This window comes from Cygnus atratus, chromosome 15 (genome assembly GCF_013377495.2).
Source record: "Cygnus atratus isolate AKBS03 ecotype Queensland, Australia chromosome 15, CAtr_DNAZoo_HiC_assembly, whole genome shotgun sequence".
NCBI lineage: Eukaryota > Metazoa > Chordata > Aves > Anseriformes > Anatidae > Cygnus > Cygnus atratus.
In genome coordinates this window covers 7737353-7751561 of record NC_066376.1, presented here as the reverse complement: position 1 = coordinate 7751561, position 14209 = coordinate 7737353, and the positions used below count along the sequence as shown (strand labels likewise).

The following is a 14209-nucleotide window of genomic DNA, read 5'->3' as shown; positions in this document are numbered from 1 at the left end:
CGGGTGCGATTGGGCAGTTCTGTCGGCCAACTGCTGGCGAGGAAGGGGGAAAGAGGGGACTAGGATTGGTGGGCGCTTTGCTCCGGCGGCCAATGGCGGGGGCGGGAGGGGGCGGGGCTTCCTGAGGCGAGCGGGGCCGTGGAGGAGGCGGGCGGGTGAGGGGGGGCGCGATGGAGGCGGTGGCGGCGGAGCCCAGGTGAGGGAACAGGGCCGGGAACGGAAACGGAGCCGGGGCCCCTTTGGCGTCCGTGTGCCCGGAGATGCCGGGGGCCTCCCCCTGCCCCTCCCCGTGCCGGGCCCTGCAGCGGTCGCGGCCTGCTGGGCCCCGCCCCGGTCGGGTCCCGCCGTTCCCCCCAGAGGCCGCCCCGTGCCCCCCATCCCTTCTCTCTCTTTGCAGCCCGGAGCCCGCCAAGGCCATCAGGGCCATCGACAGCAGGTCCGTGCATCGCATCTGCTCCGGGCAGGTCGTCCTGAACCTCGGCACCGCCGTCAAGGAGCTGGTGGAGAACAGCCTGGACGCTGGAGCGACCAACATCGGTAACGTGCCTGTCAGCACTTCGTGAGCCCCCCCGAGGTTTGGGATACGTCTGTTTCCTCGCTGTGGAGCGCGCATCCAAGTGCGCTGGCAGCGATTCTACAGCTCGGATACACAAAGCGTTTGAGTTACTGGGCACCAGTTGAGCTCGTGCAGGCTCAATTTGCACTTCATCTGTAGCCTGCTCTGCCCCTAAATCGTTGTGGTGGTTGGGTTCTGCTGCCCCAAGCTAGCAGACCTTTAAGTCAGGGCTGCAGGTTCCAGAAGTGCCAGGATAAGAGCTGTTACAATGGTGAGAACTCCTGTACGGGCCAAAGAGCGACCTGAAAGTACAGGCAGGCTTGCATTAGGTTGTCTGACTTTTGACAGATACCAGGACTTTTTATTGTCATTAAAACTATATGGAAATCAGTTGTATGGTAAAATTGTTTACAGAATTAACGCTGAATGTTGCCTATAAACATGTAGAGTTAAAAGACTCTATTTGTCAAATTTGTAGATATAAAACTGAAGGATCATGGAACAGAACTGATAGAGGTTTCAGATAATGGAGGTGGAGTGGAAGAAGAAAACTTTGAAGGCTTGAGTAAGTTTAACCTTTTTCATAATTTATATTTGGACACATTGAAAATATATTTTCAGTATAATTACTACTATGTTGTGCTGTTGTTTTTTACAAATTTCCTATATCTAGTCATTTTTAATGAGCACTTGGCATTTACATAATGCTTGCGTGACTTGCAGTGACTTGGACAAAACTAGAATGAACTTCGTAAGTGCTGTTGTGGTTATAGTTTTTGTAGCTCAGAACTAGTCTTTGATTTGATTGCTTGTTTAAGTGGAACATAGAATAGATGTAATTACAGAGGAGAATGCCCCAGAACTGTTCATGTAGATTTATTCATGTTGAGTCATCAGTCACTGCTGAAGGAGGCAAACTTTGTGAGAGTGACTGCTTTTGAGAAATGAATTGTGAACTGGAGTATTTGCAGACCATGAACTGACATTGCATGCTTGACTGTCAAATTTTCCGTTTGCTATTTTTAAGTAATGCAGAATGAGAGCAGCCATGATACTGTCTGACAAATGTAACTAGCCATTGCAACGGAAATACCTATCTTTCCTCTTTCCTGTAATAGTAGGGATCTCTTTCACCATAAGTTATTAGTGAGTAACTTTGTGAGTTCACAGTGTTTATCTGGTAGCTAGCAAACTCATTCTTCTGCTGTTCAGGACAGGGAAAGTTCAGGAGCGCTGTCAGGAGCTCAGGTTGTTACCTGGTGACTAGTGCTGTGCTGGTCATGTACAATGAGTCCTTCCCAGCTGTGGTCGCGGTGCACAGGTTTATCCCTGCCTGCTGTATACTGTTACACAGCATGGCTCTGCAGTTGTTTTTTTGTATGGCAGCATCTGTGGCAGGTACAACAGTGGCAGAAGCAGCTACTGCATGCTGCTCTGAAGCATTTTGTGATGCACATGCCAGTAATGCTGTGTGAATTTCAGGTGTAAGTATGGAATGAACAGGTATATCTGAGGATTTTAGAGAGATCTTGTATAGCAGAAAAGAAACGTTGCATATTTAATTGATTATTATCTAAATAATGAATAATACAAAAGTCTTTTTTGCTTCTTGATATGCATGCAAAACCTACTTGCATAGACCACTGTAACTTTGAAGTGAAATATATATTTTAAATATCTCTTTCCAGCTCTGAAACATTACACATCAAAGATACAAGATTTTTCTGATCTAGTACATGTTGAAACATTTGGGTTTCGAGGTGAAGCTCTCAGTTCACTGTGTGCATTAAGGTATTAACGTTAACCTTCTTACTAGTAGAAAGTTACTATACTCAAAAAATGACTGAAGCCAACTGTTCAGCTTACCGTTATTGACAAATTGAGGCTTTGGGAACTTGCAGTTACTTGAGGTAAGCTCCATTCTGAGTAGCAGGTTGCATGGCATCCTGAGGTTCGTTCCATCCAAAATTATTCTAAGATTCTAAGCGTCTGAATGGTCCTTTTATGCACAAAATTTAGCGTTACTTCAGTATGCAAGTCTCTGCAGGATGGAATTGTGTATTTGCAGAAGTCTTTGATACCCTGATGTTATACCTAAGTGCTGCCTGCTAGGCTGCAATTACTGCAATTCATTAAAACTGCATTTAAACTCCTCCAAGAGAAGCTGTGTTTCAAATAGCACAGATTTTTTTGCAACAAGAATGTTCTGCTGTTGTGTGTTAGTACAATGAATGTAGTGTCCTACCAAACCAGATTTTAACTTTGCATTTTATATGAGAAGGATGAAAGGGATAAAAATGTTTGTGTTGTAGCTAGGAAAATGTTATACTACTCTTCAGTTATATTTTAAGTTGCTTGTGGTGAAAACATAACTATAATTAAAAATACATGAATGTTTTCTGTGCCTGATCAGGTTGTAAGGAATGGTTAAGAAAAGATAATGCTCAGTCAGTAATTCTGTTCCCTTCTTCCCTCCATCAGTGATGTTACCATTTTTACCTGCCATAAATCTGCAAAGGTTGGGACTCGTTTGGTATTTGATCACAATGGTAAAATTACTCAGAAAACTCCTTATCCGCGACAACAAGGAACAACTGTTAACATACAGCAGTTGTTTTATACTTTGCCAGTACGACATAAAGAATTTCAAAGAAACATTAAAAAGGTAGGTTAGATCAGAAATTATTAATTTAAGACTGTCTTACCTCAGATTTTTTCACTGCTGAATAATGTTCAGTTCTGATATTGTCAGACTCTTTCATGCCTGTCTTACATCTTCATATATGTAAGCAGTGTGCCCATATGCTCTCCTCTTCCGATTTGCAATGGATAGTTTTAGAGGTGCAGTCTCAAATTTCCGTGTGTTGAAAAGAAACAACAACACGATCACTTTTGTGTATTTTAAAACCAGGGAATGCTGTGTTTAAAAATGACTGAATATCAATCTTGTAAATATGACATAGATTAATAAAAAATGTATGACTATTTGCACACATCTATTTTTCATATATATATATATATATACATACATACATTTAGCTTGTAACAATTAAAAAAAATCTGACACTTCCCCTTTTGGACACAATAAAGTCTCTGTTGCATGCAAATATTGAAAGTGTTATACAATTTTGTTTTAAAAAGACATTTTGTATAAGCATGAACTCTTTTTTCTTTAATAGGAATATGCAAAAATGGTCCAGATATTGCAAGCATACTGTATTATTTCAAAAGGAGTGCGGATTAATTGCACTAATCAGGTCGGCCAAGGGAAAAAAACCTCTGTGGTATCCACTACTGGAAGTCCTAGTTTAAAGGAAAACATTGGAGCAGTATTTGGGCAAAAACAGGTATTACATGCTAATGAAAAGGGAGGTAATGTAGTTGGAGAGATGTAGTTTTAAGACCTCATTAAAATAGAGGGGATGCAGGAGGCCTTTAAAAAACATAAAAGGATGGAGCTTGTGTTGACTTCTGGCACACCCTACAGGTTGAAGAAGGGGAAACAGTGCAGCCTTTACAGTTCCCCTGAAGTTTCTAAATCTGAGAGGAACTGTGTTTTGATGGATGAGAAATGATTTAGGAGATAAGGTTAATGCTTAATATCTCTGAAGCCAGTTTTATGAGTTGTTCTGACAGAAGGCCTCTGAAGGTCCATGATTTGTGCTTTCAAAAAACAGTATGGACATCAAAGGCTGTTGCAAGAGCAAGCAATTAAAAAAAAAAATCATAAAAATAGTTGTGATGTGATATTCTTAACTGGGAAATAGAAAAGTGAGGCAACGCCTGCCTCATTAACCTTTAAATGGATGTTGCAGTCAGCCCCTGTAGAAGTGTGGACTCTGATGCTTTCTAAATAATAGCTATAAAAATAATTGTTAGCATCTAGAAGAAAGCAAAAAGGAAAGAAACTCAAAGCACCCTTTCTAGAACCATATTCTACAACCACCAGGAATACTGAGTGCTTGATAGCTGCCTTCTGGTTGTTAAGCCCTTCTACCCTTCAGAGTGCCCCTTGCAGAGTTATCAAAGCCTGTTCATGCCATCCTGAAAGATTAGACAAAAGATGTAACTTTGTCTTGCCAGATAGCAACAAGTGTAGCTGAAAATTCAGTGTTACCTGAGTAGAACATACCGATTATAACCTAGTTACGTAATATCAAGTACGTGAATGTAAAATCAGTAGGAGGTGTTGTAAGGACAGAAAAAAAAAAATAGTGGTATGATTGGGAAAATGTGTCCCCTCATCTGTTTGGTAATTTGTGATTCAAATAGCATGTCTTTTCTAGTAGTTTTATTGTTTTTTCAAAAGAAACTTCTATTACTCTTCTTGCCTTTTTGTTTCGCATAAAACTTGTTTAGGTAATGTGTAGGTAGCTGAGACTCCAACTTAAGTCAATCATTTTGTTTTTCTTTGTGTCTTTTAAAGTAAGGGTCTCTGAAACAAATAAGACATATCATAGAACGGTTTGGGTTGGAAGGGACCTTAAGGGTCATCTAATTCCAACCCCCTTCCATGGGCAGGGACACCTACTACTAGACCAGGTTGCTCAAAGCCCCATCCAACCTGGCCTCAAACACTTCCCTAACAAAGAGTTTGTAATGGCCAGGTTATTTTAAAGGGGTAACTAAATTTCTCCCAAGTCCAAAAACATTTTACTGCTCCTTGTGCAGTAAAAGGGGATGGGGCATCCACAGCTTCTCTGGGCAGCCTGTTCCAGTGCCTTACCACCCTCATAGTAAAGAACTTCTTCCTAATGTCTAATCTAAATCTGTCCTCAAATGTAGTGATACCTTCAGCACTCATCAGCAGTGCTACTGTCTTCTGCTAGGCTACATTTGGGTTTTGGGTAATTTGAATGAGTCAACTTGAAAAGAAATACCCTTTTATCAAATGGAGTTTAAGGTTAATAAATAGTAATAGAAGAAAATTTTTTTATTTTTTTTTCAGTTGCAGAGCCTCATCCCTTTTGTTCAGCTACCTCCTAATGAAGCTGTTTGTGAAGAATATGGACTTAACGCTACTGACATGCCACCAAATCTTTATAGGTAATTAGAGAAGTACAAAGCAGTGTTGCCAGTGGCATTTTAGCATAATCCTAAATAAAATAAAATAAAAATGCAGTTAACAGTACTAAAAATAACTAAGAACAGCATAGTAAGTATTAGTATACAGTCTAGGAAACAACATCACTTGATTTAAAAAGATAACTCAGGACAGGACTAAGATGTTGACAGTCAGATGAGAGGGAATAGCAGAACTGCTATTCCTTGCGACCCATCTAGTTTTATATTACTGTAATCTTCTGCTGAATGTCATCCATGAAGGTGCTCTGAGTAATTGCATGCATGAATTGTATCCATGGTTTACACCTGTATTTCTTCAGTAATGTTACTGAGAAATGGTGTGAAATGAATGTGAATCAGTTTATGTAAGTAAATTACCCTTTACTTAAAGTGTATTTTTCCCCCTCACTATAGGTGAGGTTGACAAATAGATGCATCGATATCTGACCAATGCCAGTTCACAATTGACCTCTCTTCTGCTTTCAGAGCAGAAAAATGACAAATGCCACTTTTTTTTTTTAAATCAGTCAATAACTTTTTGAAATGTCTGACGACTTTCTAGAGCTGAACATCAAGCCTTTGTTAGATAAGTAACTGGGAGAGGAAAATAAGTACGCACATTTGCTGATACTGTGTAATAGGGTTTCTTTTAGCAGTTTATAAAATACTTTTCCCTCAAATATGCTCTGACTCAGAAAAATTTCTTTTGTTTTCCTCCTCCATTTTACCTTACTGTTATATTCTTATTCAACAGTATTACAGGCTTCATTTCTCGTTGTGATCACGGTGTTGGAAGGAGCGCAACAGACAGACAATTTTTCTTTATCAACCAACGTCCATGTGATCCAGCAAAGGTGAATTGTTTTATTTGTGTTTTCTAACAACGGCAACACTAACTTGTTTGGTATTCTCTGAAAACCACTTGATTGATTAGTAGCTGATATACCTATCTGTGGCTTGATGCTGCAAATTCCTGTCTTGAGTTTTTGTCTTCATCGGGTCCATTTATGTGAACAAAAGCTGAATTGTATGAGATAAGGTTTAGAACATCTGTTGTTTTGTGGGGGGTTAAATAGCATTCTGGTTTGAAAGACAAGATAATAGTACTAGTTTTAATTGATTTTCCACCTCTGCAGGTTGTCAAGGTTGTGAATGAAGTTTATCACGTGTACAATAAACACCAGTATCCTTTTATTGTCCTTAACATTTGTGTGGATTCTGGTGAGTTATGAATAATTTTCAGTAACTTTTGTAAAGGCTAAAACTTCATTGAGGAATAAATCATACTTATTTAAAGAATATCATAGTTATTTAGAAAACCGTCCCTGGGGGTGTTTAAGGAAAGGTTGCATGTGGTGCTTAGGGACATGGTTTAGTGGGTGACATTGGTGGTAGGGGGATGGTTGGACCAGATGAGCTTGGAGGGCTTTTCCAACTTTAACTTTCTGCAATGCAATGATTTTTTTTGATCTACCTTTGGTGAGGATGGAGTCTAGCTGTGGTTCTACTTTTTCTCTAGTCTCTACTTGACTCTGAAGTAACTTCTTAATGAATGAGAAAAAGCTATCTTGTATTTAAGCTAACCACAAGATTGTCATGTTACTGCACAGAATTAGCTTCTGCTTTGTTTGCTAGAATGTTGAAAAAGTTTAATTTGCAGATATACTTTGAATGTTGACTGTGGTTTTGTTTTCAATCCTGTGAAATAAAAATGAAGGGCAAAACTGCAGGGAACTTTGAACCAAGGGCGGAGGAAACACTTATTTTTCCATCTATAATATGGTTGTCTTTCTTTTGATTTTTAGAATGTGTTGACATCAACGTTACTCCAGACAAAAGGCAAATTTTACTTCAGGAGGAAAAACTTTTATTAGCAATTTTAAAAACTTCTCTGATGGAGATGTTTGGTAGTGACCTTAACAAACTGAACGTCAATCAGAAACTTCTAGACATTGCAGGTGGGACACAAAATGTGAAAGTTTCGCGTATGATATATGGTAGAGAATTGGAAAATGTATTTTAAACCCAAAGAAGAAATTACCAAAGTTTCATTTTTTTTAATTAACATGCCTTTCAGGGCAGATTTTTTTCATGTGTTGCTTACACTGAAATATTATATAATAAAGGAAGACCAAAAACTACTAATACAATATGATTTTTAGTCACCTGTATGGGGAAAAGATTAACACAAAATTAATTGATGTCTGAAAGAATTTTCACAAAATACTGGGAAGAAATTTGTGTTCCTCCCAGAAGAAGAGAGAAAGAATATATATATATATATATATATTTGTTTTTGCTATTTATTTATTTTTTAACCCATAGAAGCATCTGAAACATCATATCTGATTTGGGCTGTTCTTTTTAAAAACCGAATACTTTTTATACCTGTCATGGAGGATATCAGGATACTTACTGAGAGCTTATGATCTAACTAAAAAGGCTAGGTGAAGATTATTGGACAGAAGCATCGTTTATGTAAATGTGCTTCTGAAAAAATGGTTGAAGTCTTAAAAACAAAAACTGAAACCTGAGTACTTTGATTCTTTTATATTAACCACAGAAATCACTGTTTCTCCTGTCACTATGTAATCTTTCAGGGTTGCTTTTCTATGTTGGCAGGAGCTTTTCTTCCTCTCCCATTTCAATAAAAACCCTTCTAATTTCCTTTTTTTTTATGTATAGGAACAATTGCAGACTTAGTATTATTTATTTTAGGTTAATCTCTAATAAAATACATGTTGGACCGACAATCTGCAAGATTTAAGTCCTTTAATTATCAATGAATCACATGTACTAGAGGTATCTGTTGTGCCAGCTCCTTAATTCCTCACCCACAGACTTTTATAGTGACCATTGAAGTGGAAGAGCAATTCATTTTTGTCATTCAGTCATTTAAACTCTTGATAATATAAATAAGAGCGCTGATTGGACTGATTGCTGTTGCAGCCTAAAAAGATACTACAAATTCATTCATGTTAAATTTTTTAAAGGTATAGCTGCTTGTCCATTGGATAGTAATACATTTCAGCTCCTACTCAGTCATGGTCTGAAACTTAAGGGCTCCTTTGAGGAGCTTGTTAGTTTTCTACTCCTCCCTTCATTCCTTTTACTGAAGCACATGATTCCCTTCATGTTTCAACTTAAGTTATAAGTTAACTTATAGTCTTGAAATATTTTTTATTCTGGTTTTATTAGGCAACTTGAAAAAAACACTTCCTGAAGAGACAGAAAAGCCTCGGGAAGAAATGCTGCTCAATTCTGAGACTGAAAATACAAACAGTGGAGGAAAAAGAATGACTCTTGCCAGGTTAAGGGAGTCATTCTCTCTCCACCAAACAGAGAGTAATTTTCAAAGCCCTAAAAGGGCAAAACAGCAGCACAGCTCCCCTAGACAACTGTCACTTGAAACTGTTTTGAGTACTGTAAAGACTCGAAAGACTACCTTGAGTGAGGAGTCTGAGAGTTGTCATGAGATGGAGTCAAAGATGTCAGTTCCAAACAGCTGTTTGAGAAAATTAGAAGACAATACAGATTCTGGATTCTGTAGCACCTCTGAATCAGATGTTGGATATAATACAACGGAAGCTGGGAGCTGCGTCAATAGTGAAAGTGTAATTAATCCTCCTGAAGAAGAATTCTCTAGCTCGGAAGAACAACTTCAAAATGAGCGTCCTAAAATGGCTGGACATAGTGAGAAATCATTGGAATGTGATGTTCAGGTCTTGGGCACTGAACATAAGTTAAATCGCATGAATGACTGGAATAATCAAAGTAACTTATCTCTGGAAGCTAGTAATTCTTCCCCGAGAGGAAAATGTTTTAAAAGTGAGTCAGGTGACTTCAAGGCAGGTGTAAATCCTGAAGTGAAGAATACTGAAAACTGTATGGCAACTGTTGATGTACTGGTGGAAGTTAAAAAGAAAACTGTGCCACTTGAGTTCTCTATGAAGGTTTTAGCAGAAAGGGTAAGAAAGGTAATGCAGCAACAACGGAAGAGTACAGAAACACAAAATTACAGAAGATTTAGAGCAAAAATTAGTCCTGGAGAAAATAAAGTAGCAGAAGATGAATTAAGAAAAGAGATCAGGTATTTTAACCTTCTTAACATGTTGTATTCATGAATAAACAAAATACATTTAAGGAAATAGATAAAAACTGCCTTGTGGGGGGAGATGGAAGGGATGCTTACACCTACTTTCTAATTTTGGGGATCTCTTACCTAGCTTATGCCATTAAAACAGCATTCTTGCAAGAGTCTGACAGAGGTCTGCAGCTGTTTGAGCTAAGTGCAAGCAGAATGTGGGGAAAAAAACACTAAAAAAAGGCAACGAATCTTAGATTTGACTTGGCTAAGATTTGTAATTTTCAGAGGAATGCCAAATTTCATGACAGATAACACTAAATAGATTCCACAACTCATATTTCTCCCTCATGTGAATTTAAAATTCAGTGATATATGTCTGTGGAAATAAATTTTGGTCAGATGGTCACTGGGGAGTAACACTGTATGATTTGTGAACTTCGATTTTAAGAAAAAGGTATTAACAAAGCCTTCTTATAGCAAGAAGGCAGCAAATGTGTCAGCTGCCTTACTTCAAAACCATGATGCTGCCTTCAGTGTTATTCAATTAGACTATCACCATACTGCATGTTTCTAATTTTATTACTGCTAGTGGCTGTATTTATAATGGGAAGAATGCTGATCAAGTCCTGTTTTAAGGATGGATTGTGCTGTGCCAGGAATGGCATCATCAGTCAGCGCCAGAATCCAGATCACCATTTTCTTTTTTCTTGTTCATATCCTGCTTAAATTACATCTTTATTTGTATTTATTTTTGTTTTAAATGTAAAGCGTGTTCTGCAGGGGAGATAAAGATGTTTTGAGGTTTTACACTAACATGGTAACTGATGTGGTTTGACTTGTAATCTGTTTATATTTTCTATATACAGTAAAGAAATGTTTGCAAAAATGGAGATCATTGGCCAGTTCAATTTAGGGTTTATAATAGCAAAGTTGAATTCTGATCTTTTCATAATCGACCAACATGCTACTGATGAGAAGTACAACTTTGAGATGTTACAACAACACACAGTGCTTCAAGGTCAGAAGCTGATAGCGTAAGTATTTTCATTGTTTATTTTAACAATTTTATAAGTTTAATTTGATGTTTTTGAAAGGTATCTATGATTATACTTACATAGTATTTCACACATTCAAAATACTTACAACAAAAGTTATTTTTATGTTCGGTGTTCCAGAGAATCAACCTTCACATAGAGTTACAACTAAATTCCACAGATAATCATAGCTATGTAGAAAGTCAGCAGTCAAACAGATTTCATGGCAGGATTACATGTTAATTTGGTAAGCCTGGTCATATACTGAAGATATGGGAGACAGCTATAGCACCAAGGAGTGCTGCCTAGTTCATTTTACTCTGTTGAGTAACGCTTGGAAACAAAGAGTTCTACTCAGTAGTGGGATTTTTTTACAAAGCAAAATGAAATGTTATCTCGGAGAGCCCTGTGTTATCACTACCTTAAGCAGTCTTTACTATGTACTTATGCAATAATGTATTTTTCTCTCTTTCAGGCCTCAAAATCTCAACTTAACTGCTGTAAATGAAACAGTATTGATTGAAAACATAGAAATATTCAGAAAAAATGGGTTTGATTTTGTGATAAATGAAGATGGTGAGTTTGTGTCAGAATTACTGGAAGTAAGGAAGTTCTATGGCTTCATTCCCATTCTTATTCAAGAATCCGTTTAGGCAGAAACATGAAAATAATGTATTATTGTATACAGGCTTTTTTTTTCTTAAGACTTCCCATTCTGTAGTGTTTCTGCACTATTTAACAGAACATTGTAGAATATTTATCTCACCATTTTTTTTAAAGTTGCTGTAGACTCTTTGGCATCACTATTTGGCTTTATGACAGGATCTGTATTTTCTGGATGTGTCACACTAAAATCATTTTGCTTTATTATTACACTTGTGGGTCCCAGCAAGGTTAGATACAGGCAAATGGTAAATCTAGTAATTTTAAACTATTAGATAGCATTGGTAAATAATGTTCTTTGGTTTTCTTTATGGCTGTAGCATTAACTTGCTATGTATTTCTGATCAAATTGCATAAACTGCAAGCTCCTTATTTTTCTTATACATGTGTTATCCTTGCTTTACATCTCAGAGCTTTATTGGGAAGGATTGTGAAAGTATCGTATGTTACCACTTCGGTATTTGGGAAGTCACTACAGATTTTTCCCTATTCTTCACTTCAGAATCTCCCAATTTTTTTGCCTGAAATGCTATTAATTATTAATCTTTTACCAACAAACAAAAATCCTTGATTATTTTTTAGTCACATAACCTCAAAATACCTTCATAAATCTTTTGCTCTTTGAAATTGAAGGGTTTTTCAGAAATCATATCTATCTGATTTTAAATTTGCAAACAATTCTTGGTCAATGTTAAAAACAAAAGCATGTCTGCTATAGTCATTGCTTTGGTTAGCTAATAACATCCCATCAAAAGACTAAATTTGTCATATATGCAGAACACAGTAGCATATCAAAGTAGTTTCTCTATTTTTCTCTCAGGAAAAAATGTAATGTCCTGTAATGCTGTTTCTTTATTAATTATTGCAAATCTTTCAGCTCCTGTAACTCAGAGAGTGAAATTAATATCTTTGCCAACAAGCAAAAATTGGACTTTTGGTCCACAAGACATAGATGAGCTGATCTTCATGTTAAGTGACTGTCCGGGAGTCATGTGTAGACCCTCCAGGGTCAGACAGATGTTTGCTTCTCGAGCTTGCAGAAAATCTGTAAGTATACAGCACTTGATGTTTATTTTCAAGTAAATACTATATTTTCTGTTGTATTATATGTGGCTGTATCTGCGTATGTCTTGCAAGAGAAGTTTATTTACTGCTAGGTGTCAGCAGCCAACATCCTTCATTTTTGTCTTTGTATAGTGAAACTTGGGAAGAATCCTGGTAATTTTTTATTCTGGTTCAAACTAGTGCACTGATGAACAATATACTTGTTTCTATTTCGTTTTCTGGTAGGTCTTTCTGCTTTTAATGCTTTGCACAGTATTTTGCTTGCTGTAGTAGTGGAGGTACTGCTCTTATCTGTATGTCACTTGTCAATATGGAGTAAGATTTATTTATTTATTTAGCATTTATTTTCAGGTGATGATTGGAACTGCACTGAACATACAGGAGATGAGAAAACTGATCACCCATATGGGTGAGATTGAGCATCCCTGGAACTGCCCCCATGGAAGGCCTACTATGAGACACATAGTCAGTCTAGACTTGATTTCATCAGAGTAACAGTCAGTTTCTGTTTATTAACAATTTCAATTTTAATAACTTGGCAATATTTCAACCTTTTATCATGGTTCTCTTATTTTGACTAAAAATGATTTTAGCCAGTTTGCGAATTTGAAAATAGCACTTAAAAACGTTCAGCAGGGTTTCATTATCAACAATATCTACATACTGGAATTCATGTGTAAATAACATCTTTTATTGTCATTTGCCTTCTGTATTACTTTTGTAATCAAGATTTTTTAAAATAAATATTTATATATGAAGAGCAAGAGTGGGTGACCCTCAGTTGTAGCAAATACAGTGATTCTTAAGTGTAATGTTAATTTAAGTCTAGTAATGCCATAAAACATAAAATTATCATATACAGGATGTACAAACAGATCATTTAAAGAAAATGTAAATGATCTGCAAGTGAAATACAATTATTTTTTACTTACAATAAAGCTGGGTTTCATTTGTAATTACTTCAAGCATTAATATTGCATTTAATGATTAACTTACTGGCATCGCTGGTTAATGTTCAAAAAGAATAACTTATCCAGCATATTTACTTTTAATTAGCATTGTTCCCATTCATATCTCAAACACTTTTTTTCAAGAACAGTGCTTGTTTTTCAGAGAATGAACACCCAAAAAGCTGTTTCACCAGGCGCTGGGGAGAGGGAGTATTACAAGTCAGACCTTGTGAGTAAAACTCACTCTTATTAGGATCACAGTAGTTAGAAAATTGTCATATTAAAAAAAAAAAAAAAAAAAAAAAAAACAAAAAAAACTAAAAAGGTCTTTGACTTCTGTAGGACTAAGATTTGACCTAGGGGACTTTGTTTTTTTATTTTTGACTGCTCTTTTTTATGGAGCGCTGTGGCTGTGATGGTGGAGCTGTCCTGGTGCAGATCAGCATCTACTGCTTCTCTCAGCTTTGTGGTTTTGATGGGCACACTCAGAGACCATATCCAAATGTCTGTAGCTGTCTTGCGTTTGAGTGTGAATGTGCCAAGTGCCATAAATACACTATCTGTGGAACGAGTTCAACATCTGCTAACGGGCAGTTTTAATCCATGATTTCACAAAGTAAAATAAACTCGAGGTAAAGCGGTTTCCCTCGCGGTCCGCGTAAGGCAGAAACAACCTCCTCCGGCCCTACAGCGAGCACAAAGCCAGGCTCCCCTCACCGCCGGACAAGGGGGCGGCCGCTCCCCTGAGGGCGGCACGGGCCGGGTCCGCTCTGGGCTTTTCCCCGGGCAG

General features: G+C 37.5%; 1 protein-coding gene across 1 annotated transcript; it reads left to right on the top strand.

The window, feature by feature from the left end:
* Window positions 1-113: 113 nt before the first annotated feature.
* PMS2 (PMS1 homolog 2, mismatch repair system component) lies at window positions 114-13221 on the top strand. The gene is made up of 15 exons (XM_035548761.2): window positions 114-196; window positions 398-537; window positions 1035-1121; window positions 2245-2347; window positions 3038-3221; window positions 3736-3903; window positions 5505-5602; window positions 6375-6474; window positions 6757-6841; window positions 7426-7578; window positions 8819-9710; window positions 10574-10741; window positions 11217-11317; window positions 12282-12451; window positions 12821-13221. Exons 1-15 carry the CDS (start codon window positions 171-173, stop codon window positions 12962-12964), a joined length of 2619 nt encoding a protein of 872 aa, XP_035404654.1. The 5' UTR covers window positions 114-170; the 3' UTR covers window positions 12965-13221.
* Window positions 13222-14209: the final 988 nt, after the last annotated feature.

Coding starts and splice junctions, on each gene's coding strand:
- PMS2 (XM_035548761.2), top strand. CDS start 171: ATGGAGGCGGTGGCGGCGGAGCCCAG. Junction 197..397: donor GCGGTGGCGGCGGAGCCCAG/GTGAGGGAACAG, acceptor CTCTCTTTGCAG/CCCGGAGCCCGCCAAGGCCA. Junction 7,579..8,818: donor GAAACTTCTAGACATTGCAG/GTGGGACACAAA, acceptor TGGTTTTATTAG/GCAACTTGAAAAAAACACTT.